The sequence below is a fragment of the Colobus angolensis genome, unplaced genomic scaffold, assembly GCF_000951035.1.
Source record: "Colobus angolensis palliatus isolate OR3802 unplaced genomic scaffold, Cang.pa_1.0 Scaffold114, whole genome shotgun sequence".
Lineage (NCBI taxonomy): Eukaryota > Metazoa > Chordata > Mammalia > Primates > Cercopithecidae > Colobus > Colobus angolensis.
The window spans coordinates 1,892,072-1,911,549 of record NW_012112475.1 but is presented as its reverse complement, the minus strand read 5'-3'; the positions used below and the strand labels follow the sequence as shown (position 1 = coordinate 1,911,549).

General features: G+C 48.8%; 1 protein-coding gene across 5 annotated transcripts in view; it reads left to right on the top strand.

Annotated features, from left to right (window-relative positions):
• The window catches only part of DNMT3B (DNA (cytosine-5-)-methyltransferase 3 beta), a 30,948-nt gene that overhangs the window by 6,294 nt on the left and 5,176 nt on the right, over window positions 1-19,478 (top strand). For 2 of the 5 annotated variants that reach the window (XM_011959747.1, XM_011959757.1), the window contains 15 exons: window positions 1,389-1,514; window positions 2,652-2,873; window positions 3,766-3,924; window positions 6,668-6,775; window positions 7,700-7,844; window positions 10,480-10,605; window positions 10,731-10,775; window positions 11,866-11,945; window positions 12,262-12,374; window positions 13,546-13,729; window positions 14,332-14,416; window positions 15,236-15,381; window positions 15,908-15,998; window positions 16,359-16,507; window positions 17,442-17,527. In XM_011959747.1, the coding sequence (XP_011815137.1) occupies window positions 1,389-1,514; window positions 2,652-2,873; window positions 3,766-3,924; window positions 6,668-6,775; window positions 7,700-7,844; window positions 10,480-10,605; window positions 10,731-10,775; window positions 11,866-11,945; window positions 12,262-12,374; window positions 13,546-13,729; window positions 14,332-14,416; window positions 15,236-15,381; window positions 15,908-15,998; window positions 16,359-16,507; window positions 17,442-17,527 (1,865 nt within the window). Of the gene's footprint in view, window positions 1-1,388; window positions 1,515-2,651; window positions 2,874-3,765; window positions 3,925-6,667; window positions 6,776-7,699; window positions 7,845-8,621; window positions 8,682-10,479; window positions 10,606-10,730; window positions 10,776-11,865; window positions 11,946-12,261; window positions 12,375-13,545; window positions 13,730-14,331; window positions 14,417-15,235; window positions 15,382-15,907; window positions 15,999-16,358; window positions 16,508-17,441; window positions 17,528-19,478 lie in introns of all 5 variants that reach the window. The other 3 variants (XM_011959772.1, XM_011959766.1, XM_011959737.1) reach the window with 2 other exon arrangements.

Here is a 19,478-nt window from a genome sequence, read left to right as displayed (position 1 = left end):
ATGGCGTGATCTTAGCTCACTGCAACCTCTACCTCCTGGGTTCAAGCGATTCTCCTGCCTCAGTCTCCCAAGTAGCTGGGATGACAGGCCCCTACCACCATGCCTGGCTGATTTTTCTATTTTTAGTAGAGATGAAATTTCACCATGTTGGCCAGGCTGGTCTCGAACTCTTGACCTCAGGTGATCTACCCACCTTGGCCTCCCAAAGTGCTGAGATTTCGAGCATGAGCCACTGTGCCCAGCCAGAACGTTTTCCGTATGTGCCATTTCTTTCAGGTGGTTTTTAAGTTCTTTCTTGTGACACTCTTGGAGGTGCCCAAGAGTGATAAGAGTTTGTAGGGTGGACAGCTCAGCTGCTAATGACCTGGGGAGTCCACCACTTTTGTGGGTGGATTTTGTGGCTCAAAGTTTTGAGATCTGGCAATGGGAAGGCAGTTATTGTGTATGGTCACCTAACCCTTTAGAGACCAGACTGACAGTTACTATCCCAGGTGTGGGTTACAGTCTTCCTTCCCAGGATCCGGGCTGTATCATCCCCTTTGTGGAGATGAAAGAAGATTCCAGCAATTAACTCGGTTAAACATCAACTTTTCTTTGCAGAATTTGAATACAGGTTCTGCAACAACCAAGTTCATGCCATTTTTGACAGTGAACATAGCGCCTAAGGAATTCTCTTCCATCTTGATGATCTGGTGCCTTCCTGAACCCAGTAGTTGGCTTTATGCTTCTTTGACATAAAAGTTTTAGAGTGAACATGAATTTTTCTTTCTTTCTGTTTTTTTCTTTTTTTGAGCTGCAGTCTCACTCTATTACCCAGGCTGGAGTGCAGTGATACGATATCGGCTCACTGCAGCCTCCGCCTCCCTGGTCCAAGTGATTCTCCTGCCTCAGCCTCCTGAGTAACTGTGACTACAGGCACTGACAACCACGCCTGGCTAAGTTTTGTATTTTTAGTAGAGACGGGGTTTCACCATTTTACCCAGGATGATCTCCAATTTCTGACCTCAAGTGATCTGTCCACCTCGGCCTCCCAAAGTGCTGGGATTACAGGCATGAGCCACTGCACTTGGCCAGATTTTTATTTTTCAATCCCAATTGGCAGGTGCCATTTCAGCTGGCCAAGTCTGTCTGCTGTGACAAGCAGAGCAGGACCTGCTGGGAATTGTCAGGCAGCCTAGCTGGCCCCACCCTACCACGTCTATTCCAAGAACTGGGGAATTCTGGCTGGACTCAGTCCAGAGTCCCTCCTTATCACCTTTTCACTTCCAGTTGTCCTGAAGCTGGTTACCAGGTCTCCTTGGCCACCTCAAGGCCTAATCATCCTGGCCCTGCCAGACCCCAAGCCTCCAGTCACTTAAGGCCCAGTGCATGTCCTCTCTTGCTTCCAGGTCCGAACTCGAAATAACAACAGTGTCTCCAGCCGGGAGAGGCACAGGCCTTCCCCACGTTCCACCCGAGGCCGGCAGGGCCGCAACCATGTGGATGAGTCTCCCGTGGAGTTCCCGGCTACCAGGGTTGGTTCCCCAGATGCCCAGACCCCTGCCCCCAGTCTCTAACTGGGAGATATGCCTCACTCACTGCACTACTGTCTGTGGCTGGTGGATAATCTGTGTCCTTTTTTTGCACTGCTTTTCAGGTTCTTGCTTTTTCTTTTCTCTCCTGGGTAAGCTTCCTGTAAGCCTGTTGGCTTCTCTCCTGGTCTGATCTCAGATGCACTGACCTCACTCACTGCACTACTGTCTGTGACTGGTGGATAATCTGTGTAATCTTTTTATCTTTTTTCACACTGCTTTTCAGGTTCTTGCTTTTTCTTTTTTTTTTTTTTTTGAGACGGAGTCTCGCTCTGTCCCCCAGGCTGGAGTGCAGTGGCCGGATCTCAGCTCACTGCAAGCTCCGCCTCCCGGGTTCGCGCCATTCTCCTGCCTCAGCCTCCGGAGTAGCTGGGACTACAGGCGCCCGCCACCTCGCCCGGCTAATTTTTTTTGTATTTTTTTAGTCGAGACGGGGTTTCACCGTGTTAGCCAGGATGGTCTCGATCTCCCGACCTCGTGATCCGCCCGTCTCGGCCTCCCAAAGTGCTGGGATTACAGGCTTGAGCCACCGCACCCGGCCTGCTTTTTCTTTTCTTTCCTGGGTAAGCTTCCTGTAAGCCTGTTGGCTTCTCTCCTGGTCTGATCTCAGATGACACTCTGTTGGGAATGGAAGTTTTCCCTGTTGACTTGGTTCTTTCTCTAGCTTGGAAACAAGGTAGAAACCACTGACTTTCAGAACTGTCTTCTCCCTAATGTCTTTACCTGTCTTGAGGCAACTCTAGCGGGTATGGCAACACTTCACTCTCATTGTAAGAATAGTCACATGCAGCACAGTAAACGCTTAAGCCAGTGACCTGCTCCGAGCTTGGCTCTAAGAGTCCCTCGTCATTTACCGTCATTTGTGCCTTCGTCATCTTTCTGTCTCTGTCGCTGGGACAGTTACAATGACCTTCTCCCACCTCTGAAGGGATACATGTTCCTGGAAAAGTTTCTTCAGCAGTCTCTGTTCTCTTTAACTTCGGTCTTTCCTCTTTCTTTTTGCCTAGGAGGCATATGGGGGTGCCGTTGGTCCCCAGCATCCTTTGCTGTGGCCCAAACTATGTGTCCTTCTGTCCACAGTCCCTGAGGCGGCGGGCAACAGCATCGGCAGGAACACCATGGTCGTCCCCTCCCAGCTCTTACCTTACCATCGACCTCACAGACGACACAGAGGACACACGTGTGACTCCCCAGAGCAGCAGTACCCCCTATGCCCGCCTAGCCCAGGACAGCCAGCAGGAGGGCATGGAGTCCCCGCAGGTGGAGGCAGACAGTGGAGATGGAGACAGTTCAGAGTATCAGGTATGGCCGAGAGGGGCTCCTGCCCAGGGTGACTGAACCCGGGGAAAAACCAGTTACCTGCTACTGTTGGTAACATAGAGTGACAATAGTTGTTAGAATTTTTGTAATTGTAATAATTGACATGTTTGAATTCTGAATATCTTCCATATGCACCACAGTCCTTTCTTTACCTTAATCCTCTCCCAGACATAAGTCAAATGCCAGTATTTACCACGTGAATACTGTGATTTTTCTCAACATGACATTTGTATAAGGACTGCAACTGCATGCGTAATACATATTGTGATTCTGTTCATCAGATAGTACATACTGTATATATTGTACATATTATACCTTTGTCTTCTATTAAGAACTAGAGTTGCCTGAGGTTCATGTCTGTATAATAAATCCAGTGGTCTGGATCATAGCTTAATTAACCAATTGAGGTTGTTTATGCTTTTATTCAAGCATTGCTACATGAACACTACTTACACATGTATGTATTTATGTGTTAGGATCCCTTTTTTCTATGTCCATTCCTACATTTTACTTTGTATAGAAGGGATCTCACTATGGGGCCCAGGCTACTCTCAAAACTCCTGGCCTCAAGCAATCCTCCTATCTCAGCCTCCTTAGTAGCTAGGACTACAGCCATGCACCACGAAGCCCAGTTACTTTATAAATTCTTTTGTGGAAATGGAGTCTTGCTGTGTTGCCTGGGCTAGTCTCCAACTCCTGGCCTCAAGCAATCCTCCCGCCTCGGTCTCCCAAAGTACTGAGAATTACAGGCATGAGCCACAGTGTCTGGCTACATCTTGTATTTTATGGCAAGCTTTTTGTCGCCCTCAGGGACAGTGGAGTGGACAGGATGGCCTCTCTTCACTGGGATTTCTTCATGTGGTTTTTATTCTAGGATGGGAAGGAGTTTGGAATAGGGGACCTCGTGTGGGGAAAGATCAAGGGCTTCTCCTGGTGGCCTGCCATGGTGGTGTCTTGGAAGGCCACCTCCAAGCGACAGGCTATGTCTGGCATGCGGTGGGTCCAGTGGTTTGGCGATGGCAAGTTTTCCGAGGTGAGTCCGGGGAAGGGCAAAGGGCTCTGCAGGCCTGAGGCTGTGCCTTCCTTCCTTCCTTTGAAGACAAAGGCCTGGGATTGCCTTCTGCTGATGCACGAGCCTATGTCTTCACACTGTCTGGGAGGAAGGACAAAACTTCCTGTGTTAACCAGCTACAGCAGATTTTTAGTGTCTTATGGGTCCACTCATACAGGGGACAAAAGTGCTAGAAAGTTCTAGATCCATGGGCAGTTGATTTTATATTTCTTAGGTTTATCTTTTGGGGGCAGAACCACCAGTGCGGACTCTGAGGGGCCAGGAGTGGCCATGTGAGCAGGTATCCGAAAGTGTTCAGTGGAGAAGCCTGGAAGAGACCAGAAGCATGGCCATGGCCTCTTGTCATTTAGCCATGGGGAGAGAAAGGCATCCTTAGGTGGCCTGCAGTTGGGTTTAGGGTCACTTGGTATCACTTATGAAAAGGGTTTTTAGTAGAATTGGTTATTTCAGAGTCTCTTCATGATTGATATTAGACATTTAAAATCTTTCTTGGTAATGAAATTTATCTGGGGAAGAGCTGTGTTGGGCATAACTAGGCTGTTTTGATTTTTACACTCTTTCAACAAAGTTTTTTTTTTTTTTTTTTGGGATGGAGTCTTGCTCTGTTGCCCAGGCTGGAGTGCAGTGGTGTGATCTTGGCTCATTGCAACCTCCACCTCCCAGGTTCAAACGATTCTCCTGCCTCAGCCTCCTGAGTAGCTGGGGTTACAGGCACCCGCCACCACGCCCTGCTAATATTTACATTTTTAGTAGAGACTCGGTTTCACCATGTTGGCCAGGCTGGTCTCCAACTTCTGACCTCAGATGATCCATCTGCCTCGGCCTCCTGTGCTGGGATTACAGGCGGAAGCCACCACGCCTGGCCTCAACAAAGATTTTAATCAGACAGAACTTTCCTGTGATGGTCTCTTAGAAGTAAATATTAGTCCCACCTTCAGAGCCTTGAGAGAGGCTAAGTTAGGTGCCTGAGGTCATTGGGCAAGTTGGAGTTGCAGCACCAGCAAGCCAGGCAGGATTGAAGGAAGGACTGTACCTTAATTCTCTCCCAGACATAAGTCAAATGCCAGTATTTACCATGTGAATACTGTGATTTTTCTCAACATGACATTTATATAAGGACTGCAACTGCATACGTAATACATACTGTGATTCTGTTCATCAGGGTGCACATACAGCCTCAAGCAGAGATTCTGTTTTTCCCACAAATTGAGCTACCAGGGGCCATTTGCCATGAGCGAATTCAAGTTTCCCGAGGGTTACAATAATATATTGGGTTTGGAGTCTCCCTTGTAGAAGAGACTCTGCATGCAGTTGGCTGCTGTGACCAGCAGAGAGAGCAGAAGGACAAGTCCTGGGCCCATGCTGGCAGTGAGGCAGCTACTTCCAGGGATGGGAGAGCAGTAACTTCTGTCAAGTGAAGGAAGATGGATTGTTTGCAATTGCTTTGCCCCATTGAGACATAAAACGCACTTTGCAAGACAGAGTCTGAGGCTAATACAATGCAGTGTGGGGCTGTCAGCATTAGGGGATGAGATGACAGTATGGGACCTGGCTCTGGCCTGGGCGAGTGCCTGCTCAGCATGTGTGCGCTGTTTGGGTTGCATTGGAGCCATTGGGTGCTGGAAGCAGCACTTGTGTTGGAGCGGTTTTTTTTACCCCTACCAGAGCCCCCCGGTATTTTCTCCCCAGTGGTGGTTACGCCCCCACATAAAATGGAGGTTTGCATGAGTGTGAGCACTCTCTATGGAGAATAGAACCTTCCCTGTGTCTTTCAGTTCTTTTTTTTTTTTTTTTTAAGAGATGAGGTCCTCACTGTCACTCAGGCTGCAGTGCAGTGGCACTGTCATGGCTCATTGCAGCCTCAGTCACCTGGGCTCAAGCAATCCTTCCTTAGAGCAGCTGAGACTGCAGGTGCAGACCACTGTGTTTGGTTCTTAAAATTTTGTGTAGAGATGGGGTCTTGCTCTGTTGTCCAGGCTAGTTGAACTCCTGGGCTCAAGCGATCCTTCCAACTCCCACTCCCAGAGTACTGGGAATATAGGCCTGAGCCACTACGTCTGGCCTTTCAGTTCTGATTAGCATCCCTGCATAGCCATTTTCTCTCTCACTGGCAACTCAGTCATTTCATGCTTGGTCTGAGGACTTGGTACATCAGGAGACTTGTGGGATATGGATTAAATCACAAGAACGAAAGTTAAATAATCACAATAAGTGAAAGGTGCTGACTGTGTCAAGCACTGTTTTCTAAACACATTCATTAGGTGATCTCATTTTAATAAAAGGGTAAAGAGTAAACAATTACCATGCTTAGGAAAGAAGGAATATGCACAAACCCCCGATGCTGGAGCATCCACAGAGAATATTAGGACTCAGGCTCAGGGTTCTACACCAGGGACACTTGCTTGTAAAATGTATACAAACACAGGGTTCGCCTAATTGCCTTCATTCAGTGTATCCTCCTTTTCCACAGTGGGAGTGTCACAACTAACAAGTTTCTGGGTATCTGTGTTGAGACTCTGTCATTTCTATTTTTCTACTTTTTCCTTTCCTTCCTTTTAAATAGATATCTGTGGACTTGATCCCCAGGAATGGGCTCTTGGTTAAAGTGTATGAAAATCTTCTGCATCTGATGGACAACATTGTGATAGACATGGCACCTGGGACACACCTGTAGGTGGATGTTGATGATGTCTTTCTCTTTTAGGTCTCTGCAGACAAACTGGTGGCACTGGGGCTGTTCAGCCAGCACTTTAATTTGGCCACCTTCAATAAGCTCGTCTCGTATCGAAAAGCCATGTACCATGCTCTGGAGGTAACATGGGATGAGGGAATGAGGGCTAGGCCCTGAGAGCAGGGATGAAGGAGGAGAGCCACGGAAGCCTAGCTCAGTGTTGCCAAGGGCGGTTTGGAGGGGACAGGTTGGCCAGGGAGGAGGTAAATGCCAACATAACATGATGGTCACCGGACTGGGCCATCCAACAAAGGGATCTGAGACATCCCAGCTGCCATTTGTTGGGACCACTAACTGAATCAGAAGGAAAGAGCATGGGCAGTTAGGGGTACAATAATTCATATCAGTGAATGTGCTTTTCCAGAGACCTCAGAGCCTCCTTAAGAGGGGTGGAGTTCACGGCAAGACGGCAATGGAGGCCGGCTGCCTTCTATCTGTGGGCCATCTTATCCCCTACGAACCATTACACCCTGTTTCTCCCTTCACCTTGATTTTTTTTTTTCCCACCTTTGTTCAGCAGTTAAGAGCCAGCCTCTTCTCATTGCCAAAGGCTTCATTAGACACTGAAATCCTCATGGTCCTTCATGTTGGACACAAGTTAATAACATCCCCATCTTTAGGGAGATAAAACAAGAAATCTAGTGCCTTCTTATGTAAGATACAGAGGAGATGAGGTAGTGCTGACTGGGGCTTCTGTATCTTGGTAGTAGAGTTAATTCTGATCTATCTGCCTTTTGAGAGGGAGGTGACCACTCACATTCTCTAGGGGGAAGAGATCCTATTTGGTGCCTGCATGAAAAGATTTAACCACAACCCCCCTTGCAGGGCCTCTCCCTGCACAGGCCCCTCCTTCCTCTGACACATACCGCAGCCCAGGACAGCTGTCTGGCTATGAAAGGGCCTAGTGTGAAGGGGAATGTAGGCCCTGGCTGGGGGAATCCCTGGGTGTGGCCTGGCGAGCACCCCCTCCCCACCCGCCATTCATCACAGACTCTGCCTTTGCAGAAAGCTAGGGTGCGAGCTGGCAAGACCTTCCCCAGCAGCCCTGGAGACTCATTGGAGGACCAGCTGAAGCCCATGTTGGAGTGGGCCCACGGGGGCTTCAAGCCCACTGGGATCGAGGGCCTCAAACCCAACAACACGCAACCAGGTGGGAATGAGTCCCCATGGCAGCACCTGCTGCCTCTGCTGGTGGGACCACTTCTTGGGAGAGTCAGCCACCCCTGCTGCCCCACACCCACCCAGCTTTCTAGCAGCTGGGCTCAACTCTGAATGTTGGAAACATTGCAGGCATACGAAGGCTGTGCCAGCCCTGTCTGGCTTCCCTGGCCACTTTCTTGCTGATGGTCATGTGCATATAATTTGTATTGAATCTAACATCTGTCTTGAAGTCAGGATGCAGTGTTGACTAGCACCTTTTTTATTAAAGGAAAAAAATAGTTAAGCTATGCTCATTCAAGAAAATTGGAAAGTGTTAAAGAAGAACCATATGCCACCTGCTAACATTTTGACCAGTACCATATTTCTCCCATTATAAGATAACTCTGGTTTCTAGAAATCCAGAACTTGTCTTACAATCTATGCATTTAAAGTCCAGGCATAGTGGCTCACGCCTGTAATCCCAGCACTTTGGGAGGCTGAGGCGGGCAGATCGCTTGAGGCGAGTAGATCGAGCCCAGCCAGGACAACATGGTGAAAAATAGAAAAATTAGCCTGGTGTGCTTGGCATGTGCCTGTGGTCCCAGCTACCCGGGAGGCTGAGGTGGGAGAATTGTCTTGAGTCCAGGAGGCAGAGGTTGCAGTGCACCGAGATCGCACCACTGCATTCAAGCCTGGGCGACAGAGCAAGACCTTGTCTCAAAAAAGAAAACAGTCCATACATTTAATGTAATGTTTTTTCTGTTTTGTTTTGTTTCCGCCTCAAAAGTGGTTAATAAATCGAAGGTGCGTCGTGCAGGCAGTAGGAAATTAGAATCAAGGAAATACGGTATTTCCTTCCCGTCTTTTGACTGTTCCCTGTTTTCTGTGCACTTTCTTCTGATTTCTTTGCATATAAAATGGTCACTGGAAAAGAATCAAATTTCTTGAAGAGTCTATCTGAACTCCCCACTCTCCCTTCACATCCCACCCTCACAAATACCCTCTGGGTTAATATTGGGTTGCACATCCTTCTAGATTTTTCTGAACACTAGTTGGATTCCTGCTTTCCCCTTTATTATTATTAATACTGTAAGCACTGTCTGTCATTTTGTCACGAAAGGGTCCTTATGATTTTTAATGGCTGTACAATTTTCTTTCCTAGGGTCAGAGTCAAATTTAACCACGTTCATTAAGATTCTCTGTATAGATGGAATAGAAATACAAATGGGTTTTACAAAATCCCATTTATAGAATGGGAGCCATATTATGTAATTAAAATTTTTTCTGGTAGCCTCACGAAAATTAAGAAGTGCTGGGCTTGGTGGCTCATGCCTGTAATCTCAGCACTTTGGGATGCAAATAACCATCTCTTGGATTTCCCAGCATTTTGGCACGCTGAGGTGGGCAGATTGCTTGAGCTCAGGAGTTCTAAGACCAGCCTGGGCAACATGGTGAAACCCTGTTTCTACAAGAAAAACAAAATTAGCTGTGTGAAATGGTGTGTGCCTGTGGAGGTTGAGGTGGGAAGATCACTTGAGCCCAGGAGGTCGAGGCTGCAGTTTGCTAAGATCATGCCACTGCATTCCAGCCTGGGTGACACACTGAGAACCTGTCTCAAAAAAAAAAAAAAAAAAAAAAAACAAAGACAGAAAAAAGGAGGCTAGTGCAGGGGCTCATGCCTGTAATTCCAGCACTTTGGGAGGCTGAGGCAGGCAGATCCCTTGAGGTCGGGAGTTCACCAGCCTGGCCAACGTGGCAAAACTTCATCTCTACTAAAATACAAAAATTAGCCAGGTGTGGTGCTGCATGCCTGTAAGAGGCTGAGGCAGGAGAATTGCTTGAACCCAGGAGGCGGAGGTTGCAGTGAGCCAAGATCCATGCCATTGCCTGGGCAACAAGAAAGGAACGAGTAAAATTAATACAAATCATGATTTTTTTAGCACTAAATTTCCAAAATGTTAACATTTCAATATTCAGCTATTATAAAAACTGAGATAGTCTACATTTATAGTGCTGTTTTCAAAATTTCCCTTATTTTATATATTTTACATATTACATATTTTACAGATCTCAATTTTGATGCTAAATTTGCAATGAAAATACTTGATCCGTTTTAAGTATATACAGATTATTAACTAGATACAGATGTAGATGTTTAAACACAAATTAACTAAATTCATAAAACATACATTTGAGAAAGTAGACTCATATGTCTAGGCTAGTCCTAGTTGACTCGCTTGTCAGTGTTTTAATTAACATTAAATACAGAATTCATTTCCTCACCAGTTTCAAGTTCTCAGTAGCCACCCCCATGCCTACTGCCCAGCATGTCAGATATCACAGACATAGGTATGTCAGGCTTTTAGCTTTGAATTGAGCTTTGCTCTTTGAGCTAAGTTATCTTTACCTCCTAGCTGTAGCCATTTAAAACCTTGTAAGCATGTGTTAAGAATCCTGGGTGCAAGGGGTTTTGAATGAGCTCCTGTTGTGAGTTGCCCATCAAGGGGCCATATACATTCAGTGTGGACCCCCTGTCATGCCCCAATTGCAGCTGGTACCCAGGCATAGCATGGGCTTGTCCTGGGACCACATTCTCTCTGGACCCTCCTACCAAGCCACGGCTGCAGTCTAATTACCTTTCACAGAGAACAAGACTCGAAGACGCACAGCTGACGACTCAGCCACCTCTGACTACTGCCCTGCACCCAAGCGCCTCAAGACAAATTGCTATAACAACGGCAAAGACCGAGGGGATGAAGATCAGAGCCGAGGTGATTGTTGGGTACCCGCTACCTGGGATCATGGGGCAGATGGGAGGAGGATGCTGCAGACCAGGAATTGATCTGTAACTGGCTCCCTGACCTCATCCCATGCCTTCTTATTCTTTTCTCAATAGAACAAATGGCTTCAGATGTTGCCAACAACAAGAGCAGCCTGGAAGGTAATGCTCTCTCCCAGTCGTCGTCCCCTTCACACCCTGGCTAGGGCTCTAGGCCTGCCTCGTCCTGGCTCATCCGCCCTGTCAGGGTTTAACCCAGAGCTCTGTTCCTTGGCCTCAGGCCAAGGCCTATTTCTAGTCCCTGCATCTTAGTTGCTAGTTTATGGAATGAATTGCCCAATTGTGCCCCCTAAGAGAAAGGGACAGGAAGGGTATGGTGAGGATGAAGGGAAGCCAGGCCATTTTGGCCGGGAGAACCATAACCTAAAACCAAGGTTAGTGGTATCATGAACTTCCCAAAGAATGGCAACTAACTAGCTTTTAGTCACTTGCCTACTGTCAGGTTAAATAGTCTGCTTGTCCTGGCTGGGGATTGCCACTGGATTGGATACTCTGGCCAGAATATACCTCGTGGAATACAGAATGTGTGAGGATGAAGTCTCCCTTGCTTCCTTAACCTCCAGTTACTCCGTGTTGAATAGGAAAACACCACATCCCTGACCCAGAGAACCCAGGGAAGAGCTTCGGTTTAGAAATCCTATTCCCCAAGACGCACTCACCCATTTGGCTAGGTAGGGATGCTTGGTCATGGGTTTCATAAAGGTCCTATCTACCCAGCCAGGGATGCAACTCCATGCTGATGTGGTGATATGAAGGGAAGGCAGGGTTGTCTATTGGTTAAACGACCTGGATTCTGACATTACAGCCATTTGCTGTTTATAGGGTGTGGGCATGGGCAACTCCTATCATGAGACAACAAGCCAATTGGAGTCACCACAAAATCCTTAGTGTCCCAGTATTTAAAGCTTCTCAAGGATTATCACACCAGGGAGGTCCCTCTGCTCAGCGTTCTGCCTGACATCATCCTCCTGGGGCAGCCCCTTTCCCATCTTGATGTTCCCCATCTGTGAAGTAGGGATGCCACCTGGAAGCACTGTTGAAAGGCAGAAGCTGTGAGGCATGGCCTGAGGTGCGAAGAGTCCTTGGCAAGCAGCTGGCCTGGAGGAAAATCTTAGGAACTGAGAGACCCAGGCTTCAGCAACTGGGGTCAGGGCCTCAGTTGCCACAAGTCACAACCCTGTTTTTCTTACAGATGGCTGTTTGTCTTGTGGCAGGAAAAACCCTGTGTCCTTCCACCCTCTCTTTGAGGGGGGCCTCTGTCAGACATGCCGGGTGAGTCCTCTACTGCTGCTCTGGACCTTCCTGCCCTTGCCTCCTCCAACTCCCCTGTCCTTCCCAGCAGCACCTGTGTGGAGCCTCAGTGAAGCCCACTCATCCTAGCTGCCTTGCACTCTGCCTCTGGGGCAGGACGGGGGAGAGCTGTCGTAGAGGCCAGAGGCACACAGGTCACAGCCAGTCATCCTTTTAAAGGACACCAAGCCACCAGCAGTGTGTTCTGCGGCTGTATCATAGGGCCTCTACCAGCAAGCCGGCAGGGCCTGGCCTTCTCTGGTCTCCGATTTCACTGATGTTTCTCTCTGGCTGCCAGGATCGCTTCCTTGAGCTGTTTTACATGTATGACGACGATGGCTATCAGTCTTACTGCACCGTGTGCTGTGAGGGCCGAGAGCTGCTACTTTGCAGCAACACGAGCTGCTGCCGGTGAGCACTGGGCCCTCTGGGCAGGATGTGGGTGGGCCCCCAAAGCTCCTAGGTTCCTGCAGTCTGCAGACAGCTGCCTGTTGAATGGAATCCTAGGCATGGGAATAGGGAGCTAATTTGCCCTGGAAGCAGCATACAGGGTTTATGTTTGGTGGCCGTGGTTGTTGCATAATTGGAGTAGAGCCCGTGCGTAGGAAAGGGCTCATTTTTTTGAGACAGGGTCTCGCTCTGTTGCCCAGGGTGTACAGTGATGTGATCATAGTTCACTGCAGCCTCCAATTCCTGTGCTCAAGCAATCCTCCCATCTCAGCCTCCTGAGCAGCTTGATTATAGGCACATGCCACCACACCTAGCTAGTTCTTTTGTGTGTGTGTGTGTGTGTGTGTGTGTGTGTGTGTGTTTTTGTGGTGGAGTCTTGCTCTGTCACCCAGGCTGGAGTGCAATGGCACAATCTTGGCTCACTGCAACCTCTGCCTCCAGGGTACAAGCAATTCTCATGCCTCAGCCTCCCAAGTAGCTGGAATTTTAAGTGTGCAGCACCATGCCCAGGTAATTTTTGTGTTTTTAGTAGAAACAGGGTTTCACCATGTTGACCAGGCTTGTCTTGAACTCCTGACTTTAGGTAATCCACCTGCCTCAGCCTCTCAAATCCCAGCACTCCCAAGGTTCTGGGATTACAGGCGTGATCCACCATGCCTGGCCTATTTTTTTTAATAAATAAAAAGTGTAATAAATGCTGCCTAGGCTGGTCTCAAATCCCTGGGCTCAAGCCATTCTCCTACCTCAGCCCCCCAAAGCCCCTGGATTATAGGTGTGAGCCACTGCACCCAGCTAGAAGTGCTCTTAATAGGCCAAGAGCATGAGGGAAGGGGATGAGAAGGGCATCAGGGAAGGCTAACTCCCTGGTTTTCCAGTTGGCCTATAATCCAAAGTGTCCATGGAATGAAGTAGATTGTTGGGAGAGCATTTCTGATTAAGGGGGTTGGGGTATCCAAGGAAGATGTCAGTGAAGCCCGTACTGCACAGGGCCTTGCAGGCTATGCTGTTAAGCAGCCGATCCTAGGTAAACTTTCAGGAGGGGGTGGGCATTTCCCTGTGGAAGTGGTAAGGGGGTGGCACAGGAGACCAACTTGATGACAAAGGCATCCCTTCTCCGTGCCACTGGGTCCAGGTGCTTCTGTGTGGAGTGCCTGGAGGTGCTGGTGGGCACAGGCACAGCGGCCGAGGCCAAGCTTCAGGAGCCCTGGAGCTGCTACATGTGTCTCCCGCAGCGCTGTCATGGCGTCCTGCGGCGCCGGAAGGACTGGAACGTGCGCCTGCAGGCCTTCTTCACCAGTGACACGGGGCTTGAATACGTAAGCTACAGGCTCCTGCCTCTACCACCACAGATCCCAGGGGCACAGGGTGTTGGAACGCTCTGGAATTCTCAGAGAACGAGTAATAGAAGTAAAGACATATTGTACAAGTGGAACCTCTTGGAGCCTCAATGGCTGACAGACCTGGCAAATTGACAGCTCCTCTACACGGTTTTCACCCGTGCCAGGGTTCACACCCTCCTTGCCAGCTTCTCAGTATATGGATTTTCAGGGACCCGATGAAGAAATGGTTGTAGCCTTCTGAGTTAGCAGAGCTGAGAGGGAAGGAAATGGTAGAAATGAATTTTCTAGTTCTTAGAGGCAGGCCCTAGGCCTTTCCTATCTGGGGTGATACCTTTTCATGTGTGCATCTGTGCTTACATATCTGGCTCATGTCCAAGGATAAATTGACCATGCCTTGCCAAATGCAGGCTCCCGTGCTACACACTGTCTCCCCAATCCCCATCAAGGCTTCAGTGGGCTTTTTGCAGTGCCTACGGCAAGGTTTGAAGCCCTCTGAACAGAGTCAGCCTGCCCCTCCCTCAGAGCTTGAGTCTTTCCCCTGTGCCTTCACCAGCGTGACCTCCTTCCTTACCTGGCAGGAAGCCCCCAAGCTGTACCCTGCCATTCCCGCAGCCCGAAGGCGGCCCATTCGAGTCCTGTCATTGTTTGATGGCATCGCAACAGGTGAGTTTGGGGTGTACCTGGATATCTGCTGTCCTGTCACAAGGGGGTAGCCAGGGAGTCAGAAGACATAGTTAGGGTGTCTGACATGAGTGGCAAGAAATATCTCTGGGGTCACCAGCTCTGAAAAAATCCCTGTCTCCTTGTTTCTCTCCACCTTCTCAGCCACCTTGCAGTCTTGGTCACTGAATTTTATTTCATTTATTTATTGAGATAGTGTCTCCCTTTGTCACCCAGGTTGGAGTGCAATGACATGATCTGTGCTCACTGCAGCCTCCACCTCCCAAGTTCAAGTGATTCTCTTGCCTCAGCCTCCTGAGGAGCTGGGATTACAGGTGCCTGCCACCACGCCCAGCTAATTTTTATATTTTTAGTAGAGACGGGGGTTTCTTCATGTTGGTCAGGTTGGTCTCGAACTCCTGACCTCAAGTGATCTGCCAACCTTGGCATCCCAAACCGCTGGGATTAGAGGCGTGAGCCACCGTGCCCGGGCAGTCTTCGTCATTTTAAAAAGACGCACATCTTAGCTGTTACACTTTATTTTTTGTTATGTGCAGTTATCTTGAAATTGATTTTCATTCCACATGCATAAGTATAATTGGAGATAAATTAGGCAACAACTACTGCTATCTCTGGTTTTGGTTCCCTTCTTTTCCTGCTATACTGAGTTTACACAGCCAATATGTGTGGTGCGTTTACAGCCTTTGCTGGATTGAACGCATGTGACGCAGTCATGAGAAATTGTTCGTTTTACCATAGCAGGGAGCGGAGGAAATGATGTGCTTAGTCATTTATGCTTCTGTGTCTCCCTGGCCCCCATAGGCTACCTAGTCCTCAAAGAGTTGGGCATAAAGGTAGGAAAGTACGTCGCCTCTGAAGTGTGTGAGGAGTCCATCGCTGTTGGAACCGTGAAGCACGAGGGGAATATCAAATACGTGAATGACGTGAGGAACATCACAAAGAAAAATGTGAGGGCAGTCTGTATCTTGTGGGCCTTGTCTCTTTGTTTCCCCCAGTCCTCCACATCCTGAAACCCGCATGTAGGCCCCATCCCTGAGACCCTAGAAAAAATAATTGAAATCTTGTGGGACTCTTAAGCCTTAGGTTAGGGTCGGAAGTGGAGTTGGTGACCAAGCAAGATTCTATTTTTTTCTGGAGACGGTCTCACTCTGGAGTGCAGTGGCATGATATCAGCTCACTGTAACCTCTGCCTCCTGGGTTTAAGCAATTCTCCTGCCTCAGCCTCCCAAAGTGCTGGGATTACAGGCACCTGCCACCATGCTGGGCTAATTTTTATATTTCTAGTAGAGATGGGGTTTCTCCATGTTGGCCAGGCTGGTCTCAAACTCCTGACTTCAGGTAATCCACACCTCCTTCAGCTTCCCTGGGATTACAGGTGTGAGCCACTTCGTCCAGCTCCAAGCAAGATTCTAGAAGTGGGACCAGCTCTCTTCCCCTCTGTCCACACCCTCATTCTGACTCTGTCTCTCTCAGATTGAAGAATGGGGCCCATTTGACTTGGTGATTGGCGGAAGCCCATGCAACGATCTCTCAAATGTGAATCCAGCCAGGAAAGGCCTATATGGTGAGCATCCTTCTCTCTGGCAGTCCCTGGAGAGCGTATGTCACCTGACCCCTGACCACTGGCCCAGGTGGAGTGGCCTGAGAAGGAGCCCTTTGCTTTCTGGCCAAGTTACTGGCAGCGTCAGGGGCCTGTTGGTGCTGCCTACGCTCCGCAGTAAATCCTCAGCCGACAAGGGAAATACCCTAGTAAGTAGTGCCCTGCCGCTGCCTGTGTCCCTGCTGTCATTCAGGTGGACATAGACTGGTAGGCATCGGCCTTAACTGTCAGGAGGCCATTGGGAACCTGTTGGTCTCAGGGGATGCGGTGGGTTGGGCTGGAGGTTTCAAATGAACCCTGCACTGTCGTCTTTTCTGAGCACAGAGGGTACAGGCCGGCTCTTCTTCGAATTTTACCACCTGCTGAATTACTCACGCCCCAAGGAGGGTGATGACCGGCCGTTCTTCTGGATGTTTGAGAATGTTGTAGCCATGAAGGTTGGCGACAAGAGGGACATCTCACGGTTCCTGGAGGTGAGGGAATCTGGGGACCTGATTGTCACACACAGCCTGGGCAGGGAAAGCGCTGCTGGCAGTGATGATTGGTGGGTGTTGCCAACGTTGGGAATGACTTTCCCGTTCTTGGTCTGGCTAGATCCAATAGTGAGGGATTCAGTGGGTTCTCTTAGTACATGGAAAATATTTTTTTTTTGAGATGGGGTCTTGCTCTGTCACCCAGGCTGAAGTACAGTGGCATGATTACAGCTCACTGCAGCCTCAAACAGCTGGGCTCAGGCAATCCTCCTACCTCAGCCACCCAAGTAGCTGGGACTACAGGGGCACACCACCATGCCCAGCCATTTTTGTATTTTTGGTAGAGACGGGGTCTTGGTATGTTGCACACCCTAGTCTTAAACTCCTGGACTCAAGCGATCCCCCCACCTGCCAGCGTGTTGGAATTAGAGCTAGAGCTGTGAGCCACCATGCCCTGCAAGTACAAGGAAAATCATTGATCTCTAATCTTGGCCCAACTCTTTGAAGTCAGAAATGGTGAAACCATCATCTGCTGTTACGGACTCATGAGATTTGACTCAATTTTTTACTCATTTTTGATATGAAAACTGCTTTAGACCAGGCATGGTGGTGCATGTCTGCAGTTCTAGCATTTTGGAGGCTGAGGTTGGAACTTGAGCCCACTGTGTATCATATTTTGTAATAATCTGGCATGTCCCAGGGGATACCGTCTCAGAATCTACAGGTTTGACCTTATTTCTTTACCTACCATTAGCATAGTATGAGGGCGTTCACCATGTCCTCTAGCCAGCCTCCTGATGGCAGTTGGTCTTTTCTTTGTTTTGGAGGACCCGTGCCTCTTCCCTAGTCAGGGAATAGCCCTGTCACCTGCAAAGGTCTGGTTGACACTGGAACTCTAATGGGCTCCTAATAGCAACCTTCTTTGTCCCTGCAGTGTAATCCAGTGATGATTGATGCCATCAAAGTTTCTGCTGCTCACAGGGCCCGATACTTTTGGGGCAACCTACCTGGGATGAACAGGTAACAAAGGGCTCTTAGTGGGTCAGGTAACAGCCAAGTTAAATATGTGATAACAAGCTCTGACATTCAAGCCTTCCTGGAAAGATCTGGCTTTGCTGAGAAACAGTTAGGGTTTCAGACCACCTGTGGTCTTCCGGGTTGATCCCTGTTAAGATGTTCAGCAAGTACCTGGGAATCTCTTCAGGAGTTCCACCCTTACCTGTTGTAAGCTGCCGATGGACCCGACCTTCAAAGTCCCAGGTGGCTGGGCGCGGTGGCTCACGCCTGTAATCCCAGCACTTTGGGAGGCCGAGGCTGGAGGATCCCTTGAGCCCAGGAGTTCTAGACTAGCCTGGGCAACAAAGTGAGACCCCGTCTCTACAAAAAAATAAAGAAAAATACAAGTCTCATGTGCTGTAGCCAGACTGTGTACCTCCTTCCTGCCAGGGATCTCTCAAAACTTGAGCTTGTTGATGCTCCTGCCCTTCACTTCTCCTCCTCGTTGCTGTAGGGACAGCCGACTGGAAATGGAAGTAGATTGTTGTTAGCGGTGCCTTTCCTCCTGCCCCGGAGATGAAGCAATCTTGGCCAGGCTCATGGTGACCAACCAGGTGGCAGAGCTGCTATGACAAACAAAAGCCTGAAGACTATGTCCCTCACATTCTCATCACCAGGAGCATTTCATATTTTGTTATATACTAAAAACAGCAGTCTTCTTCAGACACGCTGAAAGCCACAAAGCAGCTTTGCTGAGGATTAATTATCTCCTCTATATGTGGTTTCAAGGAGAAGAACTTGCTAACTGAGATGTAAAATGTGATGGTAATGTGACATCCCAGACTTGCAAATGAGTTGAGCATAAAACATTCTCCTGTAGAAGGAGGCGTGGAAACATAATAACCTTCCGCCACTTAGTGAAGTGTGGACAGAGGTGAGGGTCCTGGGGTAGCTTGGAGGATTTTTGTTGACCACTTTGCCTGTGTACTTGGTTAGGCAGCCAGTCTTAGGATACCATTTCTGTGTCTGGAATTAAATGGGTTAATGCCTTCAACATTTAAGCTCCCAGTAGGCCGACACTGTTATGCTGTTGCCATTTTCATGGTTAAACACATCGTGTCTATCTCGGCTTTCATGATAATGACGTGCTAAAGGGGGAGGGAGAGAAGACAATGATTTAGGGTTTATTGCTGGTGGATGGGCATTAGAAGGGAAGGCTTCTCATTTTGGAGAGGGCCCTAAGTGAAGGGATGGACCCATGCAGTTATTAGAGTACTGCAGGTGGAAGGAAGAGGGTCTGGGATGATGGGAAACATCCCCAGACCAGCTCAGAGCACCCTAGGTGAGGTGGCTGGGAGAGAAGGGCCAAGTAACTTGGACCTTAATGTGGTACCGCTGAAATCACTTTGACATGGGAAGTTCCAGATGAGATGAATTGTGTCTTAGGTTCATGGTAGTTTCTGGGTGGATTGTAGACAACAGCAGGATGTAGTCAGGAATGGGGAGAGAGCGAGGTGACCAGACTGCTCAAAGAAGGAGAGATCACTGATGATGATGTGCCCCAGGAGGTGCCATCCATAAAGAATACAGTGTGAGTGGTGGCCCCTGGAGTTTGCAGCACAGCAAATCCTGTGACTTAGCAAGGAGGGGTCAGATTCAGCATATCTGGAGGGTAGGACATTTGCTGATGCATTGGATGTATAGGCTGTGAGGTGGAAGGATCAGTGAGGCCTGACGCTGTGACTAAGCTCTGCAGGCTGATACAATGGGCGGCACACCAAGCATCATTTAGGGGACAGACCCAAGTCATGTGGCTTGTTTAGAGCTTAACCTTATAGTCAGCACAAGGTGGGGCTGTGCAGTGTCCTTTTCTTCTGGGCCCTCAGCTCCCTTGGGTCCATGGCAGAGGTAGGAGTGGGGATAGAGGTGGCTTTTGAAGCCTGGCAGCTGAGGTCAAGGAAATCTATCAGTCTAG